The 18885-nt window shown below is 42.7% G+C and overlaps 1 protein-coding gene across 1 annotated transcript in view; it reads right to left on the reverse strand.

The window, feature by feature from the left end:
* Positions 1 to 18885, reverse strand: part of PPP2R2C (protein phosphatase 2 regulatory subunit Bgamma) — a 539035-nt gene that overhangs the window by 50890 nt on the left and 469260 nt on the right. Inside the window, exon 7 of the mRNA XM_053704157.1 lies at positions 1674 to 1843. Within this exon, the coding sequence (XP_053560132.1) occupies positions 1674 to 1843 (170 nt within the window). The remainder of the gene's footprint in view (positions 1 to 1673; positions 1844 to 18885) is intronic.

Here is an 18885-nt window from a genome sequence, read left to right on the forward strand (position 1 = left end):
TGTGAGCGGCGGTATAGGGGTAAAACAGTATAGTATAGTGTGGGTGTTTAGTGACAGTATACCAATAAAGCTGGGAAAAAGCCGAAGAGCAGCGAGATCGATGACTGTTAGTTAACAACAGTCCGCTGCTCATCGCCCCATACTTGGTGCGTGGCTTTTTGACAGCTTTTTTGGTAAGTTTGGAGAACGTATTCAGGTCTGCGGCAGCGAAGTTAGGTGATCTTAGGCGAGCGTATTGGTGCTGGCGAATGCAAGTAAGTTGATGGCTTGATAAATAGGGGCCAATGTCTGAAACTGTATAGTCACTTACTATTTGATTGCAGTTTATTATGATAAAAAAATGCTGTTTGTTGGTAGCTGGCACATATAGAAACTCCTGGACATTATTACACATATGCTGGGTCTGTATAATTATAATATTAGTAATGGTTTCAACTACTTATTTTGAGTTTTTTTCTGTCTGGTTAGCATGGTTGACTTATTATGCTGCATTATACATTAAATTGACTTTGAAAAGCTTTATATTTAGTGAGATAGATCCATTACTAGTACACTATGTAGAATAAGGGTTCAAAAGTAGCCCAATCTCTAGCTAAAAAAAACCCTATATGTCTCATATTTAGATAGTTAAAGCCCAAGAGAGGCTTAGATACAAGGGGCAGAAAATTAGAGCTTTTGGTATTCTTTTGCTATTGTTTACCAGGTACTATTTAAATTATCTGTATTAGAACCTATATTATACAAGGTATATATATGTATTTTACACTGGAATTATTTGTATCCCCTTTTACCTACGTTTCTGCATAACTTGCTAGTCTTAGAGGAGCAGATGTTTCCCCTATGCCCAAATACTTGTTATCTATTTATTTTTATCATCTCTACTGTAAAACTGTTCCAAGGTTGTTATGGAATTAAATGTATTCTAAAGTGTATACATATGCCTGTTGTACTTGATCAGAATCTCTCGATAAAATAATTACATTTTAAAAAAAAAGTGCTGTCCAGAGTTTTGAAACAAAAAAAGCTTAGATGTCTTCTTTTTCAAATAAAGATAGCAAGAGAACGAAGAAAAAATGATAATAGGAGTAAATTAGAAAGTTGCTTAAAATTGCATGCTCTATCTGAATAAGAAAAGAAAAAATATTGGGTTCAGTGTCCCTTTAACTCTGAAAATGTTAGTGTTTCAAGTTAGAGTGCATTCTGTGTACAATTTATAAATTAATAACTAAATGATTGACATTGATGTCCCTTTAACACAATCAATTAATTACCTGACACAAAAAGCTTTGCTCACCCTAACAACCAATTAATCACCTGACACAGAAATCAAACGTATGTAATACTGACTCATATACTCATATAGTTTATTTATGATACTTAAAGGGATATGAAACCCTTATATTAATTTTTTTTTCTACATTTAGACACCAATCAGCAAGCACTACCCAGGTCCTGAACCAAAAATGGGCCCGCTCCTAAACTTACATTCCTGCTTTTCAAATAAAGATACCTACCAAGAGTACAAAGAAAACTTGATAATATGAGTAAGTTAAAAAGTTGCTTGAAATTTCTGCTCTAACTGAATCATGAAAGAAAAAAATGTGGGTTTCATATCCCTTCAATACTGATAATAGCCTATTAAACCCTTGTTATTAGACTATGTATTGTTTTACCTGGTATATTTCAACGGGTTTCGTTTCCATATTTAAATCCCAGACTTTGACAGTGAGGTAATCCCTTGTGAGCATATAACGTCCGCTGTGGCTAAATTTGACATCTGAAACTGAAGAAATGATTTCTGAGAAAAATGATCTGTTGTTCGGGTCTTCTGGCTCTTCATAAACTATAAGTAAATATAAAACACAGAGGATATACATTAGCACTCTGCACTGCATTACAGTTCAGTGAAACCAAACTAGCATTAAACAATCAACAGCAACAGACCTCAATCATAAAGTGGTCTTCTTTTATTTAAAGGGACATTAAACACTTTGAGATTGTAATATAAAATGATAAATCGTATATATATATAAACTTTGCAATATACTTTCGATATTTATTTTGCCCCCCCCCTTTCCTGTAATTCCATTCTGAAATTGTGAGTTTTTCAGTTCCTGTTAGAAATGGAAGTGCAGAACACTGTTATATTCCACACATCCATTGGCTACACACTCTAGTGACCTATTTATAAATGTCCCTAATTGGCCACAGCAGAGACGGTAACCTAAGTTACAACATGGCAGCTCCCATTGTTTTATAGACACTAAAACTTTACCCTTATTTTGTCAATATTTAAACAGCTAATGAAAGTTTAAAAAATACATCTACATATTATTCTCAGACAGACTAACCTTTTCTTTGAATGCATCATTCTATCTAGCATTTATTTAAAGTTTAATGTCCTTTTAATGTATAGAGCATCAATGCATCCTCTGCACAAGTGGAAAATGTGTAAATCATAGGGTGAGACAGATTTCTATAAAAGAGTCTAGGTTCCCCATGGCGTTATTTTCTTATTAGCAAAAGCAGTGTTGTCCCTAATTGTTTATGCAGTTTATCTGTGATCTACTTGTGCACAGTATGTTGTAATGTGTTTGTGCCAAATCAGTACATACTCCTATAAAACATTGTTTATACTCAATACCACAAGTGCAGTGCAGATTATAAGGATGAAAACCACAATTACATATTTGACTTAATATGTTTTAAAGGGACAAATTTGCAGTCGCACTAGTAAATGTTTTGATCAATAAGGCTCTCCTAGTATACGCATGCAGGCCTTGTGCACTGCAACGGGCACTTGTTTATCTTTTAAATGCCAATGACATCACCATTAGCACTTAGAGAAACATCATCATTGGTATACTAGGTGATATCTATTATCATCTTGTATAGCTGCTATGTGAAATATAACACATAGATAATAGATATAACAAAGGGGGGGCACAAAAGTATGAAAACAATGATATGAGGTTAATACAACACACAGAGAAAGTACAGTACTCACTTGCAAGTTCTTAGCTCAAATTAAAAGCAGAACTGGAAGAGTTAGTTACTGCCTCTGGCCAAATGGGACAAGCCCAGGTACCACGTCAAGGTCTCTCCCAAAACCTGGGTTCCTAACACAGCCATACAAATGAAAGCTCTAACTCAAACAAACTGGGAACAAGTCAAGGGTTCACAGACTTATGTAATCAGCCTAGACATATACAAAACACGGAAGGGGACTGCACTCTCAGACTGGACTGGATACAGATGCCATTACCCTGCAACATGCTCAGCCCTGGGTGCTCAATAGCACTCTTAGGAAGCTGTGCTGTCTAAAGAGTCACAGGCAGTTAACCCCAGACAAGACTGGGTGCAAGGCCCATAGGGAAAATAACAAAACAAATTAATACAACACACAGAGGAAGTCCAACACTCACTTACAAGCTCTCAGCTAAGATTAAAGGAAAACTGGAAGAGTTAGTTACCGCATCTGACCAAATGGGACAAGCCCAGGTACCACGTCAAGGTCTCTTCCAAAACCTGGGTCCCTAATACAGCCACACAATGCAAGCGCTCAATCAAACAAACTGAGAACAAGTGAAGGGTTCACAGACTTATGTAATCATCCTAGACATATACAAAACAAGGAAAGGGGACTGCACTCTCAGACTGGACTGGGTTGTATTCCCATTACCCTGCAACATGCTCAGCCCTGGGTGCTCAATAGCACTCTTAGGAAGCTGTGCTGTCTCCAGAGTCACAGGCAGTTAACCCCAGACAAGTCTGGGTGCAAGGTCCATAGGGAAAATAACAAAACAAATTAATACAACACACAAAGGAAGTCCAACACTCACTTACAAGCTCTCAGCTAAGATGAAAGGAAAACTGGAAGAGTTAGTTACCGCATCTGACCAAATGGGACAAGCCCAGGTACCACGTCAAGGTCTCTTCCAAAACCTGGGTCCCTAATATAGCCACACAAATGCAAGCTCTCAATCAAACAAACTGAGAACAAGTGAAGGGTTTACAGACTTATGTAATCACCCTAGACATATACAAAACAAGGAAAGGGGATTGCACTCTCAGACTGGACTGGGTTGTATTCCCATTATCCTGCAACATGCTCAGCCTTGGGTGCTCAATAGTACTCTCAGGAAGCTGTGCTGTCTCCAGAGTCACAGGCAGTCCCCTTCCGTGTTTTGTATTTGTCTAGGGTGATTACATAAGCCAGTGCACCCTTCCTTTGTTCCCAGTTGTTGATTGAGAGATTGCATTTGTGTGGCTGTATTAGGGACCCAGGTTTTGGGAGAGACCTTGGCGTGTTACATGGGCTTGTCCTATTTGGCCAGAGGCAGTAACTAACTCTTCCAGTTTTGCTTTTAAACTTAAATGATATGAGCTTAACCTGGAAAAAGCAAATAAATTAGCTTTATTACAAAGTATACATGTCAAATATCTTTCTTTAAACTAATCTCAGGAAATGTTTTTGATGAAAATAATGCAGTGCTGAACCAGATTCATTACTTTATTAATCAGTTCATATTTTTTAAACACAGTAAATGCTCCTAAATAAAGGACCATTAAATACATTAGAACTGCATAATCAACAAGTGCAGAATAAAAAAAACAATGCAATAGCACTTACTCTGAATTTGAAAAGAGCAGTATATTCTTTTCCTAACAAATTTTAAAATGTCTTTTATTTCCTGCCCCCATGTTCCATGTGACGGCCATGAGCCAATCGTAGACTTATATACTTATACCCTGTGAACCCTTGCACATGCTCAATAGAAGCTGGTGCATCAGAAAGTGTGCAAAACGAAAAAAATTTTGAATTATGCTTACCTAATAATTTTCTTTTCTTCAGGCGGGGAGAGTCCACAGCTGCATTCATAACTTTTGGGAATTCAGAACCTGGCCACCAGGAGGAGGCAAAGACACCCCAGCCAAAGGCTTAACTACCTCCCCCACTTCCCTTATCCCCCAGTCATTCTGCTGAGGGAACAAGGAAAAGTAGGAGAAATATCAGGGTAAAAAAGGTGCCAGAAGAACAAAAGCAAAAAATACGGCCGTCCCATATAAAAAATGCGGGCAGGGAGCTGTGGACTCTCCCCGTCTGAAGAAAAGAAAATTATCAGGTAAGCATAATTTAAGTTTTTCTTCATAAACGGCGAGAGTCCACAGCTGCAATCATTACTTTTGGGAAAACAATACTCAAGCTATAGAGGACACTGATTGCAAAACGGGCTGGATTAAAAGGCGGCCCATTCTGAGGGCACCATAGCCTGAAAACACCCACACTCCTGACAAAAAAAATGCTTCACTAGAAGCAGTAGAAAAAAGCACAAGTAACTGCCCAACTTTTAAAACCAACAAGGCCCTTGATAGAGACCGCTCAGACCACTAGACTGGACCGGGTCAAAAAGCCCCTGAGGAGACAAAAGCCTGCAGGCTCTCAGCCTGCGAAGAAACTCACCCCCGACCAGAAAGAAGGAAAACTTCCACATTTTCCCAGAAGGGAAGAAGAAGGACTCAGAGAAAGGAGTCCGAAAGGACCCCCAGAAACACAAAGACTAGGGCAATAAAGAAAAAACCCATGAGAGAAACCAAGGATGTAACAAGGTAAAAACGACAAAAACCCTACCGCCCTAACAGAGCAAGGGAGGAAAACCCCAGACCCCCATCTGCATGGATTCCAAGGGACTAAGGTAAAGCCCTGAAAAACTAAAGAGAGAAAGGTAGAACCCCTCCCCTGCGCAGAGTGCTAACTCGCACCAAGGATAGAGCAACTGAAAAACAAACCGTCCCTGGTTGCCGAAGAAAAAAACAGCATCAGAATATCTGATATGCTCCTATGAAAGTCATAGGCTTCCTGCTGCAAGGCGGTTTAGGCGAACACAAGTCGCCAACCCTAGCTATCAAGCTAGTAAACTGCACAGGACCGTCTTCAGAAAAGAAAAAACTCCAAAGTAGTGCAGAACAACACTTTCCCAAGAAAAGCAGGAAAGGAAAAGATAGTACCCAGAACCAGCAGACAAAAACTACATGCTGAGGAGGGATCCACCGCGAAGCCTTCCACCTAAGGAAGGCTCACAAGATCTATCCTTGATACACGGACAACGTTCAACAGATCAGACTCTGGGCAATGAACCCAGCACCAAAGCGACTGGCAATGTCCGAAAAGCCAAAGGAATTAAAAATTCCCCAAATCACCAAGACCTTCAGGAAAGAAAAGGGAGGGGATCTAGCCCCTCCAAAAAGAGCTCGGGTTTCAGAACCCAGTCACAGCTCCCTTCCTGAAGACTAAGGACACTCCCAAAAGGAGACCCTCTACTGAAATCTACAGTAATGGCATGCCACAAGAAGCCCAGCCCTTCACCTGACATCTTGCACGCTAGGCAGGGGGGACAACCCCACTAAACAGGGGAAGTAAAGGACCTTTGAGTACCAGGCGGATACTGTGGAATGCCAAGTCCACCCCAAAGGGAGGGAAACAAAAACAAAACAGCTCACCCGCACACAGTTATGGAATGTAAAGCTGTAGATGTACTCAAAAAGGTCAAGTACCAAATGAAAGAACCATCCAGCCACCCCTGAGGAACCACCGGGTTACCCCATCTGGAGCAGACATTGCACCACAGACGATGCAATCACAGTCATGTCCAAGGCACCTTGGACACTGAACTCTCACTTAAGTATCCCAAACACAGAGTGCTTTAAAGACCACAGCGGGATTCAAACTCCCAACCTACAGGGTGCTAGGCAATTATGAAAGCCACACAGCTACTCTGGTTGACCCCTAAAGGCTCTAGGGACAACACCCACTAAGTCCAAAGACTAAGGTAAACGTACAAGAGAACAGAGCTCAAACCTAGAAAATCTCCAAGATACTCTCAGGATCAACTTCACGAAAGCACCTACAGCTCGAGGATTTACAAATGAACGAGCATTCTAACCCCTGGTGGATGAAAACCCAAACGCTGAAGCAGGAGCAAACACCCAAAAAAGAAAAGAGACCATATAATCTGTCGAGCTCCACAATATGGGAACAGATGAGATCCCGAAAGTAGAACAAGAAAAAAAGAACCTTACTTCCTGAAACCGATGACAAGAAGTCCAGCCTCAAGAAAAGGGGCCAAAAGGCCCAATCATCCTCGACCCGAAGGAAGAGGTACCGTCATCAAGGAAACAAGAGGACAATCCCAAAGGAAGGCTCAAAGTAGGAGATGAGTAAACGCCACCAGGACCTGGCACCACGGAGTCCCATGGAATCCTCTAAACCTCCGACCCACCATGGGAAAGAGAAAAACTCTAGCACCTGAACTAAAAGAACCCAGGAGCCTACAGAGTACAGAATCCTACCTCGGAAACCCCACCAGCTAAGCATGGACAGCACAATTAAGACTGAGCACAATCACCCCTGATGCCACCAGAAGATAAACGAGGACCAGCCTGATGTCTCGGAACGCAAGGCCACCTATAACTTGTAATGAAGAACAAGAAACAAAACTCAAACAAGAATGAACCACTCGGCACCCCATCCGGACCAGCTAGGTATAACGGGCACCACGTGTCTGATATAGAACCCCAGGGAAAGAAAACTAGTACCCAACCAGGACCAGCCTGATACATAGGGCACCCAAGAACTGTCCAAGGTCACAGAAAGTCGCAACCATAGAAGGGATAGACAAATTTAACAGACAAACGGTAGACATAACAATGTCCTAACTTTTCATATAACTTCCGCAGAAGCGCCAATGCAACCACATAATCGCTAGTATCAAATTCCAGAGAAGAAATTCTTTCCCAGGGAAAAAAACCTAACCGGATCAAAATAAAAGAGAGCAACACCCGCAGGTTGATGCCCAAGAAGAACGAACACACTAACAAGAACAGCCGGTCAGAGATCCAAATCTCCTGAAGCTCAGAACTGGAATAGGATACCCCAAAGAAAAAAGGTAAATTGGAGACGACACAGAGATTACTTCATCTGCCCACGTCTAACCCAGCTTGCCGTCCAGAACAGAAGACTGAGGACCCCTCAACCCATCAGGACTGGGATCCTCCAGCACCGCCAAGACATGCCGCAGCAGAACACGAAGGTGCGCCAGTTTATAACGAAAAGCAAGACATACCTCCGTCGGGGCAACTGACGACCCCGAGGATTGGGCCCCTGAAGCCTCAGAGGAAACCATTTTCCCAAAGGGCTGATCTGACCCAGATTATCCCCCGCATGATGAGCCCTGGTTAACAGAACACAGACAGTATCTCATCAACATCTCCCTTCCTGGAAGATGTAAATGCGCCAATGACATAGATATGGCCACGCGGAAAGTTGCCGAAACCTCTGGAGGAAACAAGCTGCCTTTTGGAGAAGGGGTAATGGCATTAGGGACACCTGCTTGTGTAGCTAAAGAAGGTTCTAGGGTACTCGCCTCGCGGGATATGGGGTCCCCAGTGGCGGACTCTAATTTCCCTGTTTCAGGAGAAAAGAGCACTCTAAAGCAGCATGCGGAACATAACTGATGGGTGTGGATTACCCAGGCCATTTCATACTCTTCGCAAGAAGTAGAATCTGAATCAGAGACATCCGTCTCCAAAAAATCAGAATCCTCCATAACTTGGATAGAAATTACAGATAGAAAAAAAAAGGCACCTTACAGCTCCAATGGCTGGGGCACTCACCACCTCCTATGACCCAGACAACTAGTGAAAACATAAATAAAAAGAGAGAAGCGCTCAACCTGAGAACGAACAATAGCATAATAGCTATGAGAGAAACAGCAAAAACCCAGATGTACGTTTCGGCCTATTGTGGGCCTCGTCACTAGGTGCAGCCATATCCCTCTAGGCACACTGAGCAATGGGTCCACGTCTGGATTCCTGCATCACACTTAGGGAGACTTCCCTAAGTGTCATAATTTGCAAAAATAAAAAGAGAGAAGAGCTCAACCTGAGAACGAACAATAGCATAATAGCTTGTTCTATGGCTAGTTACCACACAAGAAGCAGCCTCTTTTTGCTCAACATGTGCCTTTCACAGAGAAGAACTTTCCTGAAGCATATCAGTCTGATCCTGACTACACAGTACAGTCCAGCCCCGAAATACCAGGCAATCACTCTCTGAACGAGAGAAACAGCAAAACCCCAGACGTACGTTTCGGCCTATTGTTTGCCTCATCAGTGAAGTGCAGCCATATCCCTCTAGGCACACTGAGCAACAGGTCCACGCCTGGATTCCCGCATCACACTTAGGGAGACTTCCCTAAGTGTCATAATTTGCATAAATAAAAAGAGAGAAGCGCTCAACCTGAGAACGAACAATAGCATAATAGCTTGTTCTATGGCTAGTTACCACACAAGAAGCAGCCTCTTTTTGCTCAACATGTGCCTTTCACAGAGAAGAACTTTCCTGAAGCATATCAGTCTGATCCTGACTACACAGTACAGCCCATCCCCGAAATACCAGGCTATCACTCTCTGAAGGAGAGAAACAGCAAAACCCCAGACGTACGTTTCGACCTATTGTTGGCCTCGTCAGTGAGGTGCAGCCATATCCCTCTAGGCACACTGAGCAATGGGTCCACGCCTGGATTCCCGCATCACACTTAGGGAGACTTCCCTAAGTGTCATAATTTGCATAAATAAAAAGAGAGAAGCACTTAACCTGAGAACGAACAATAGCATAATAGCTTGTTCTATGGCTAGTTACCACACCAGAAGCAGCCTCTTTTTGCTCAACATGTGCCTTTCACAGAGAAGAACTTTCCTGAAGCATATCAGTCTGATCCTGACTACACAGTACAGTCCAGCCCCGAAATACCAGGCTATCACTCTCTGAACGAGAGAAACAGCAAAACCCCAGACGTACGTTTCGGCCTATTGTTGGCCTTGTCAGTGAGGTGCAGCCATATCCCTCTAGGCACACTGAGCAACGGGTTCACAACTGGATTCCCACATCACACTTAGGGAGACTTCCCTAAGTGTCATAATTTACATAAATAAAAAGAGAGAAGCGCTCAACCTGAGAACGAACAATAGCATAATAGCTTGTTCTATGGCTAGTTACCACACAAGAAGCAGCCTCTTTTTGCTCGACATGTGCCTTTCACAGAGAAGAACTTTCCTGAAGCATATCAGTCTGATCCTGACTACACAGTACAGTCCATCCCCGAAATACCAGGCAATCACTCTCTGAACGAGAGAAACAGAAAAACCCCAGACGTACGTTTTGGCCTATTGTGGGCCTCGTCAGTGAGGTGCAGCCATATCCCTCTAGGCACACTGAGCAACGGGTCCACGTCTGGATTCCCACATCACACTTAGGGAGACTTCCCTAAGTGTCATAATTTGCATAAATAAAAAGAGAGTAGCGCTCAACCTGAGAACGAACAATAGCATAATAGCTTGTTCTATGGCTAGTTACCACACAATAAGCAGCCTCTTTTTGCTCAACATCTGTCTCCAAAAAAATCAGAATCCTCCATAACTTGGATAGAAATTACAGATAGAAAAAAAAAAAGGCACCTTACACCTCCAATGGCTGGGGCACTCACCACCTCCTATGACCCAGACAACTAGCGAAAACATAAATAAAATGAGAGAAGCGCTCAACCTGAGAACGAACAATAGCATAATAGCTTGTTCTATGGCTAGTTACCACACAAGAAGCAGCCTCTTTTTGCTCAACATTTGCCTTTCACAGAGAAGAACTTTCCTGAAGCATATAAGTCTGATCCTGACTACACAGTACAGTCAGGTAGCGCTCAACCTGAGAACAAACAATAGCATAATAGCTTGTTCTATGGCTAGTTACCACACAATAAGCAGCCTCTTTTTGCTCAACATCTGTCTCCAAAAAATCAAAATCCTCCATAACTTGGATAGAAATTACAGATACAGGGAGTGCAGAATTATTAGGCAAGTTGTATTTTTGAGGATTAATTTTATTATTGAACAACAACCATGTTCTCAATGAACCCAAAAAACTCATTAATATCAAAGCTGAATAGTTTTGGAAGTAGTTTTTAGTTTGTTTTTAGTTATAGCTATTTTAGGGGGATATCTGTGTGTGCAGGTGACTATTACTGTGCATAATTATTAGGCAACTTAACAAAAAACAAATATATACCCATTTCAATTATTTATTTTTACCAGTGAAACCAATATAACATCTCAACATTCACAAATATACATTTCTGACATTCAAAAACAAAACAAAAACAAATCAGTGACCAATATAGCCACCTTTCTTTGCAAGGACACTCAAAAGCCTGCCATCCATGGATTCTGTCAGTGTTTTGATCTGTTCACCATCAACATTGCGTGCAGCAGCAACCACAGCCTCCCAGACACTGTTCAGAGAGGTGTATTGTTTTCCCTCCTTGTAAATCTCACATTTGATGATGGACCACAGGTTCTCAATGGGGTTCAGATCAGGTGAACAAGGAGGCCATGTCATTAGATTTTCTTCTTTTATACCCTTTCTTGCCAGCCATGCTGTGGAGTACTTGGACGCGTGTGATGGAGCATTGTCCTGCATGAAAATCATGTTTTTCTTGAAGGATGCAGACTTCTTCCTGTACCACTGCTTGAAGAAAGTGTCTTCCAGAAACTGGCAGTAGGACTGGGAGTTGAGCTTGACTCCATCCTCAACCCGAAAAGGCCCCACAAGCTCATCTTTGATGATACCAGCCCAAACCAGTACTCCACCTCCACCTTGCTGGCGTCTGAGTCGGACTGGAGCTCTCTGCCCTTTACCAATCCAGCCACGGGCCCATCCATCTGGCCCATCAAGACTCACTCTCATTTCATCAGTCCATAAAACCTTAGAAAAATCAGTCTTGAGATATTTCTTGGCCCAGTCTTGACGTTTCAGCTTGTGTGTCTTGTTCAGTGGTGGTCGTCTTTCAGCCTTTCTTACCTTGGCCATGTCTCTGAGTATTGCACACCTTGTGCTTTTGGGCACTCCAGTGATGTTGCAGCTCTGAAATATGGCCAAACTGGTGGCAAGTGGCATCTTGGCAGCTGCACGCTTGACTTTTCTCAGTTCATGGGCAGTTATTTTGCGCCTTGGTTTGTCCACACGCTTCTTGCGACCCTGTTGACTATTTTGAATGAAACGCTTGATTGTTCGATGATCATGCTTCAGTAGCTTTGCAATTTTAAGAGTGCTGCATCCCTCTGCAAGATATCTCACTATTTTTGACTTTTCTGAACCTGTCAAGTCCTTCTTTTGACCCATTTTGCCAAAGGAAAGGAAGTTGCCCAATAATTATGCACACCTGATATAGGGTGTTGATGTCATTAGACCACACCCCTTCTCATTACAGAGATGCACATCACCTAATATGCTTAATTGGTAGTAGGCTTTCGAGCCTATACAGCTTGGAGTAAGACAACATGCATAAAGAGGATGATGTTGTCAAAATACTCATTTGCCTAATAATTCTGCACTCCCTGTAGATAAAAAAAAGGCACCTTACACCTCCAATGGCTGGGGGACTCACCACCTCCTATGACCCAGACAACTAGCGAAAACATAAATAAAAAGAGAGAAACGCTCAACCTGAGAACGAACAATAGCATAATAGCTTGTTCTATGGCTAGTTACCACACAAGAAGCAGCCTCTTTTTGCTCAACATGTGCCTTTCACAGAGAAGAACTTTCCTGAAGCATATAAGTCTGATCCTGACTACACAGTACAGTCCAGCCCTGAAATACCAGGCAATCACTCTCTGAACGAGAGAAACAGCAAAACCCCAGACGTACGTTTCGGCCTATTGTGGGCCTCGTCAGTAGGTGCAGCCATATCACTCTAGGCACACTGAGCAATGGGTCCACGCCTGGATTCCCGCATCACACTTAGGGAGACTTCCCTAAGTGTCATAATTTGCAAAAATAAAAAGAGAGAAGAGCTCAAAGGAAACAGACTGTTTCCTTCACCACGCGGTCAGGAATACAGAAATGGAGACTAGAAACGTGACCACGCCTAGTCAAAGGTACACCGTGCAGGTCAGAAAAACGTGCCAAGGCCACAAGGGCCGCGCAGCCTGACAAATAAAGGCCGTTATGTTCTGATATAGCCACAAGCCCAAGCGACACTACACATTAGCAGACAGAATCGCATAACAAACATGATTAAAGTCCCTCCTGTTCAATAACCCCCTCAGGAGATATTAACCCTTGAATCCATAAGATAAAGGAGTCCTACTGAGACCCTGCTTCTTTGTTTACATTACATTTGACACATTGCAGTAAAATGAAACAATCTTACCGGAATCTATGCCGTGGAACAGGAACACAGCCCTTCAAGTGTGACGGATAGTAGCCTCACTTCTGACATGGACTTGAGTAAACAAAGCAGGCAGCGAAATTCGTCAACGCTGATTGCTAAGGAGCTGTTAAAATGAGTCAGGATGGTTTCGCAGAAAGACTCTCCCTGTATCTCCGGACTCTAACTTTCATCCAAGCTCTCACTGAGAGGCTGACAGGATTACTTAAAACTCCAGTCCCATGCCAAAGAGTACTACCCTCCATAAGAGACAAAGCGTACATTTCTGACACTTCTCTGCCAACCTCCTGTGATGAAGGGTAAAGAATGACTGGGGGATGAGGGAAGTGGGAGAGGTACATAAGCCTTTGGCTGGGGTGTCTTTGCCTCCTCCTGGTGGCCAGGTTCTGAATTCTCAAAAGTAATGAATTCGGCTGTGGACTCTCCCTGTTTATGAAGAAAAAGACGTCCCAAAATGGAAAGTCTCTTAAAACTGCATGTGCTATCTAAATCATGAAAGTTTAATTTTGACTTTAGTAACATAGTAGATGAGGTTGAAAAAAGACAGAAGTCAATCGAATTCAACCTATACAAATCTTAGTATACTGTAAGCTGAAAATAAATCCCATTAAAAAGGTGAGCCTTTAAACACAAGCAATCATGTATCTGAATTCTGTTTCTAGCCAGAAATGTATCTAAACCATTTTTAAATGTATCTAAGCTATTGGCATTTACTACCTCCTTAGGTAATGAATTCCACAATTTGATTGCACTTACAGTGAAAAAAATGTTTACATTGCACAAGATTAAATGTCCTTTACTCCAGCCTTAAATTGTGACCTCTTGTCATCATCTCTGTATATGGGCCCTGAATATATTTATAAAAAGTAATCAGAGAAAATAGACCCAGTTTGTCTAGTCTCTCCTCATAGCTTAAATTCTTCATTCCCCTTATTAGTTTTGTGGCCCATCTCTGAACTTTTTCTACATCTGCTATGTCTTTTTCTGAGATTGGTCCCAGAACTGCACTCCATACTCAAGGTGAGATTTTACCAGGGATTTATATAGTGACATAATTATGCTTTCCTCTCTAGGATCAATGCCTCTTTTAATACATGCTAGTATCTTATTAGCCTTGGAAGTCACTGCCATGCATTGTGCATCCATATGCTTGTTATCTATTACTAGGGATGGGCGAATGTGCAGAAAGTATAATTCGTTTGGTAGAATTAATAGTTCTGTGGACATTCGTTTTGGGCAATCAAATGTTCAATAGTTCATGTGGTAGGGAATTTTGTAAATTGATACATAATAGATACAAACATATCAATATGAAAGAAAAAAGATGAGTTCTTGAATCCAGATAAGTAATAAAAGGCAAAACTTTATTCTGTAGCATTAAAAGTCATCACCATCACAGGTAAGACAGGAACAGGATGGTCTTACGCGTTTCAGCAGGATCCGTAATCATAGACCTACTAAGCACTGATTAGTGCCGGTTTAAAAGGTAACTCCTTGACAATGATTGAATGCAAAAGTTTAAAACCCTCCCAGATTAACCCCTGCTACTAAAATAGATAAAAATACGGGCTATGGAGAAACATAGATTATATTTCATGAAAATTAGACTGCTTCTGAATGGGAGGGTTTTCTTTATTTTTTTATATCAATTTGAATGTTTCTATTTAGAATATTGCATAATTCAAATAACATAAATTATACCAGATAATTTCCTTTCCTTCTGTGTAAGGAAAGTCCACGGCTTCATTCCTTACTTGTGGGAAATACAGAACCTGGCCACCAGGAGGCAAAGACACCCCAACCAAAGGCTTAAATACCTCCCCCACTTCCCTCATATCCCAGTCATTCTCCCAAGGGAACAAGGAACAGTAGGAGAAATATCAGGGTATAAATGGTGCCAGAAGAACAAAACAAAATTTAAGTCTGCCCTACAGAGAATTCGGGTGGGGGCCGTGGACTCTCCTCATACAGAAGGAAAGGAAATTATCTCGTAAGCATAATTTATGTTTTCCTTCTTAATATGAGGAGAGTCCACAGCTTCATTCCTTACTTGTGGGAAACATATACCCAAGCTCCAGAGGACACTGAATGAATGGGAGGGCATAAAAGGAGGCGGTTCCTATTCTGAGGGCACCACAGCCTGCAAAACCTTTCTCCCAAAAGCTGCTTCAGCCGAAGCAAAAACATCAAACTTGTAAAATTTTGAAAAGGTATGTAAGGAGGACCAGGTAGCCGCCCTACAAATCTGATCCATAGAGGCCTCATTCTTGAAGGCCCAAGAGGAAGACACTGCTCTAGTTGAATGAGCCTTAATCCTCTGAGGAGGCTTATGACCCGCTGTCTCATAAGCTAAGCGAATAATGCTCCTCAACCAAAAAGATAAGGAAGTGGACGAGGCTTTCTGCCCCCTACTCTTCCCAGAATAGACAACAAACAAAGAAAAAGACTGTCTAAACTCCTTTGTAGCCTGAAAATAGAACTTCAAGGCCCGTACCACATCCAAATTATGAAGTAACTGTTCCTTCGAAGAAGAAGGATTAGGACACAAGGAAGGCACAACAATATCCTGATTGATGTTGCGATCTGAAATGACCTTAGGAAGCAAACCTTAACCAGTACAAAGAACAGCCTTATCAGCATGAAATACTAGGTAAGGAGGCTCACATTGCAAGGCCACCATTTCAGAGACTCTGCGCACCGAAGCAATAGCCAGTATAAAACGAACCTTCCAAGACAGCAATTTAATGTCAACTACAAACTGAGCCTTCTGCAAAACTTTAAGAACAAGACTCAAACTCCAGGGAGGAGCACTAGATCTAAACACAGGCCTCATTCTAGCCAGAGCCTGAACAAAAGATTGAACATCTGGAAGCTCAGCGAGTCTCATGTACAGTAAAACAGATAGGGCCGAAATCTGTCACTTAAGGGAGCTAGCAGAAAGGCCCTTCTCCTGACCATCCTGGAGAAAGGAAAGAATCCTGGAAACCCTGACCTTATGCCAGGGGAATCCACGCTCTTCACACCAGAATAAGTAGGTCCTCCACACCTTATGATAGATGCGATGAGTAACCGGCTTACAAGCTTGAATAAGAGTATCAATAACTCTCTTAGAGAAACCTCTCTTGGATAGGACTAAGCGTTCAATCTCCACGCAGTCAGCCTCAGAGAATCTAGATTTTGATGAACAAAAGGACCTTGTTCCAGCAGATCCCTGAGACAAGTTAACTTCCATGGAGGAGATGACAACATTCCCACTAGATCCACAAACCACATCCTTTGTGGCCACGATGGAGCAATCAGTATCACTGATGCCTGCTCCTGCTTGATGCCGGTCACTACTCGAGGAAGGAGAGGTAATAGCGGAAAAATGTTTATGAGACTGAACCTCCAAGGCACCACTAATGCATCTATTAGCTCCGCATGAGGATCCCTGGATCTCTACCCATACCTGGGTAGCTTAGTATTGAGACGGGACACCATGACATTTATCTTCGGAGTCCCCCACCTGTTGCATATCTCCACAAACACCTCGTGATGGAGAGACCATTCCCCAGGATGAAATGATTGTCTGCTGAGAAAAGCTGCTTCCCAGTTGTCCACACCCGGAATGTGGATCGCTGACGGCAAACAGTAGTGGGCCTCCACCCACTCCAGAATCCAAAATACCTCCCTTATTGCTAGGGAGCTCCTCATTCCTCCTTGGTGGTTGATGTAAGCCACCTAGGTGATATTGTCTGATTGGAATCTGAAAAACTGGGATGAACCCAGATGGGGCCAAGCCTTCAGAGCATTGAAGATTGCTCGAAGTTCCAGAATGTTGATCGGAAGAGACCTCTCCGCCCGAGACCAAAGGCCCGAGCCTTCTTGACTCCCCAAACTGCTCCCCATCCTGAGAGATTCGCATCTGTAGTCACAATCTCCCAGGATGGTCTTAAAAAGGATGTCCCTCGGGACAGGTGATCTGGACAGAGACACCAAGAGAGTGATTCTCTCGACTGGTTGCCCAGAGAGGTCTGTTGAGACAGATCTGAATGACTGCTGTTCCACTGTCTCAGCATGCACAGTTGTAATGGTCTGAGATGGAACCTGGCAAAGGGAATTATGTCCATGCTGAACACCATGAGAACAATCGCCTCAATACACTGAGCCACAAAGGGCCTTGAGGAGGTCCGGAGGGCAAGACATTCCGAAGCCAGCTTGCAGCATCCTGGTCTGAAAGAAATATCCTCATGACTAGTGAGTCTATTATCATACCCAGGAATTCTACCCTGGTGCTTGGAATAAGTGAACTCTTCTCTAAGTTTATATTCCATCCATGGGATCGAAGGAGAGAGAGATTCTGAATGTTCTTTCGCTAGGCGAAAGGATGGTGCTTGTACTAGGATATCGTCCAAGTAAGGTGCTACTGCAATGCCCTGGGTTCTGGCCGCAGCCAAGAGAGCCTCCAGAAACTTTGTGAAAATTATTGGGGCAGTAGCTAGGCCAAACGGAAGAGCAATAAACTGGAAGTGCTGGCCCAGGAAGCTAAACCTTAGGAACTGAAAGTGTTCCCTGTGGATTGGAATATGAAGGTAAGCATCCTTCAGATCTATAGTGGTCATGAACTGTCCCTTCTGGACTAAGGGAAGGATATACCTCATTGTCTCCATCTTGAACGAGGGGACGTTCAAAAACTTGTTTAAGCACTTTAGGTCCAGAATCGGGTGGAAAGTTCCCTCCTGTTTTGGAACCATGAAAAGGTTTGAGTAGTATCCCAAGCCTTGTTCCTCTATGGGAACCTGGACAATGACTCCTAAGGAGGACAGATCCCGAACGCACCCCAGAAAGGCATCCCTCTTCTCTGGTTTTGATGACAGATTTGAGAGAAGGAATCTGCCCTTGGGTGGAAGAGATTTGAACCCAACTCTGTAACCCTGAGCAATGACCTCTAGGACCCAAGGATCCTGCAGATCGCTGAACCAAGCTTCTGAGAAGCACGAAAGTCTGCCCCCTACCTGATCTATAGACGGATCGGGGGTGACCCCTTCATGTTGATTTAGTCTTAGCAGGCTTCTTGTTCTGCTTGGAATTATTCCCGGACTGAGCCGGCTTCCAAGTCTTAGGATGCTCGGTCTTAGCGGAGGATTGCTGTCGCTGGGATTTTTCAGAACGAAAGTTATTAGGTTGTCCCTTAGATCTGTTCTTTTTATCTTGCAGTAGGAAGGCACCCTTGCCCCCTGTAACTGTGGAAATAATGGAGTCCAGGCCTGGACTAAACAAAATCTTGCCCTTGAATGGAAGGGAAAGGAGTCTGGACTTGGAAGTCAAGTCCTCAGACCAGAACTTCAGTCACAGAGCCCGGTGGGTCTGAACAGAAAACCCATCAGTTTAAGCATTTAAACTAATAATTTGCATATTCGCATCACAAATTAAAGAATTAGCGACCCTTAAATCCTTAATTCTATCAAGAATAATATCAAGGGGACCTTCCACCTTGATCAATTCCAAAAAGGGGTCACACCAGTAGGTAGCCACTCCCGCAACTGCCGCCGCTGGTTGAATTAAATATCCTGAATCTTGAAACATCTTTCTTAACAGAGTTTCCATCTTTTTATACATGGGC

This window comes from Bombina bombina, chromosome 2 (assembly GCF_027579735.1).
Source record: "Bombina bombina isolate aBomBom1 chromosome 2, aBomBom1.pri, whole genome shotgun sequence".
Taxonomy (NCBI): Eukaryota; Metazoa; Chordata; class Amphibia; order Anura; family Bombinatoridae; genus Bombina; species Bombina bombina.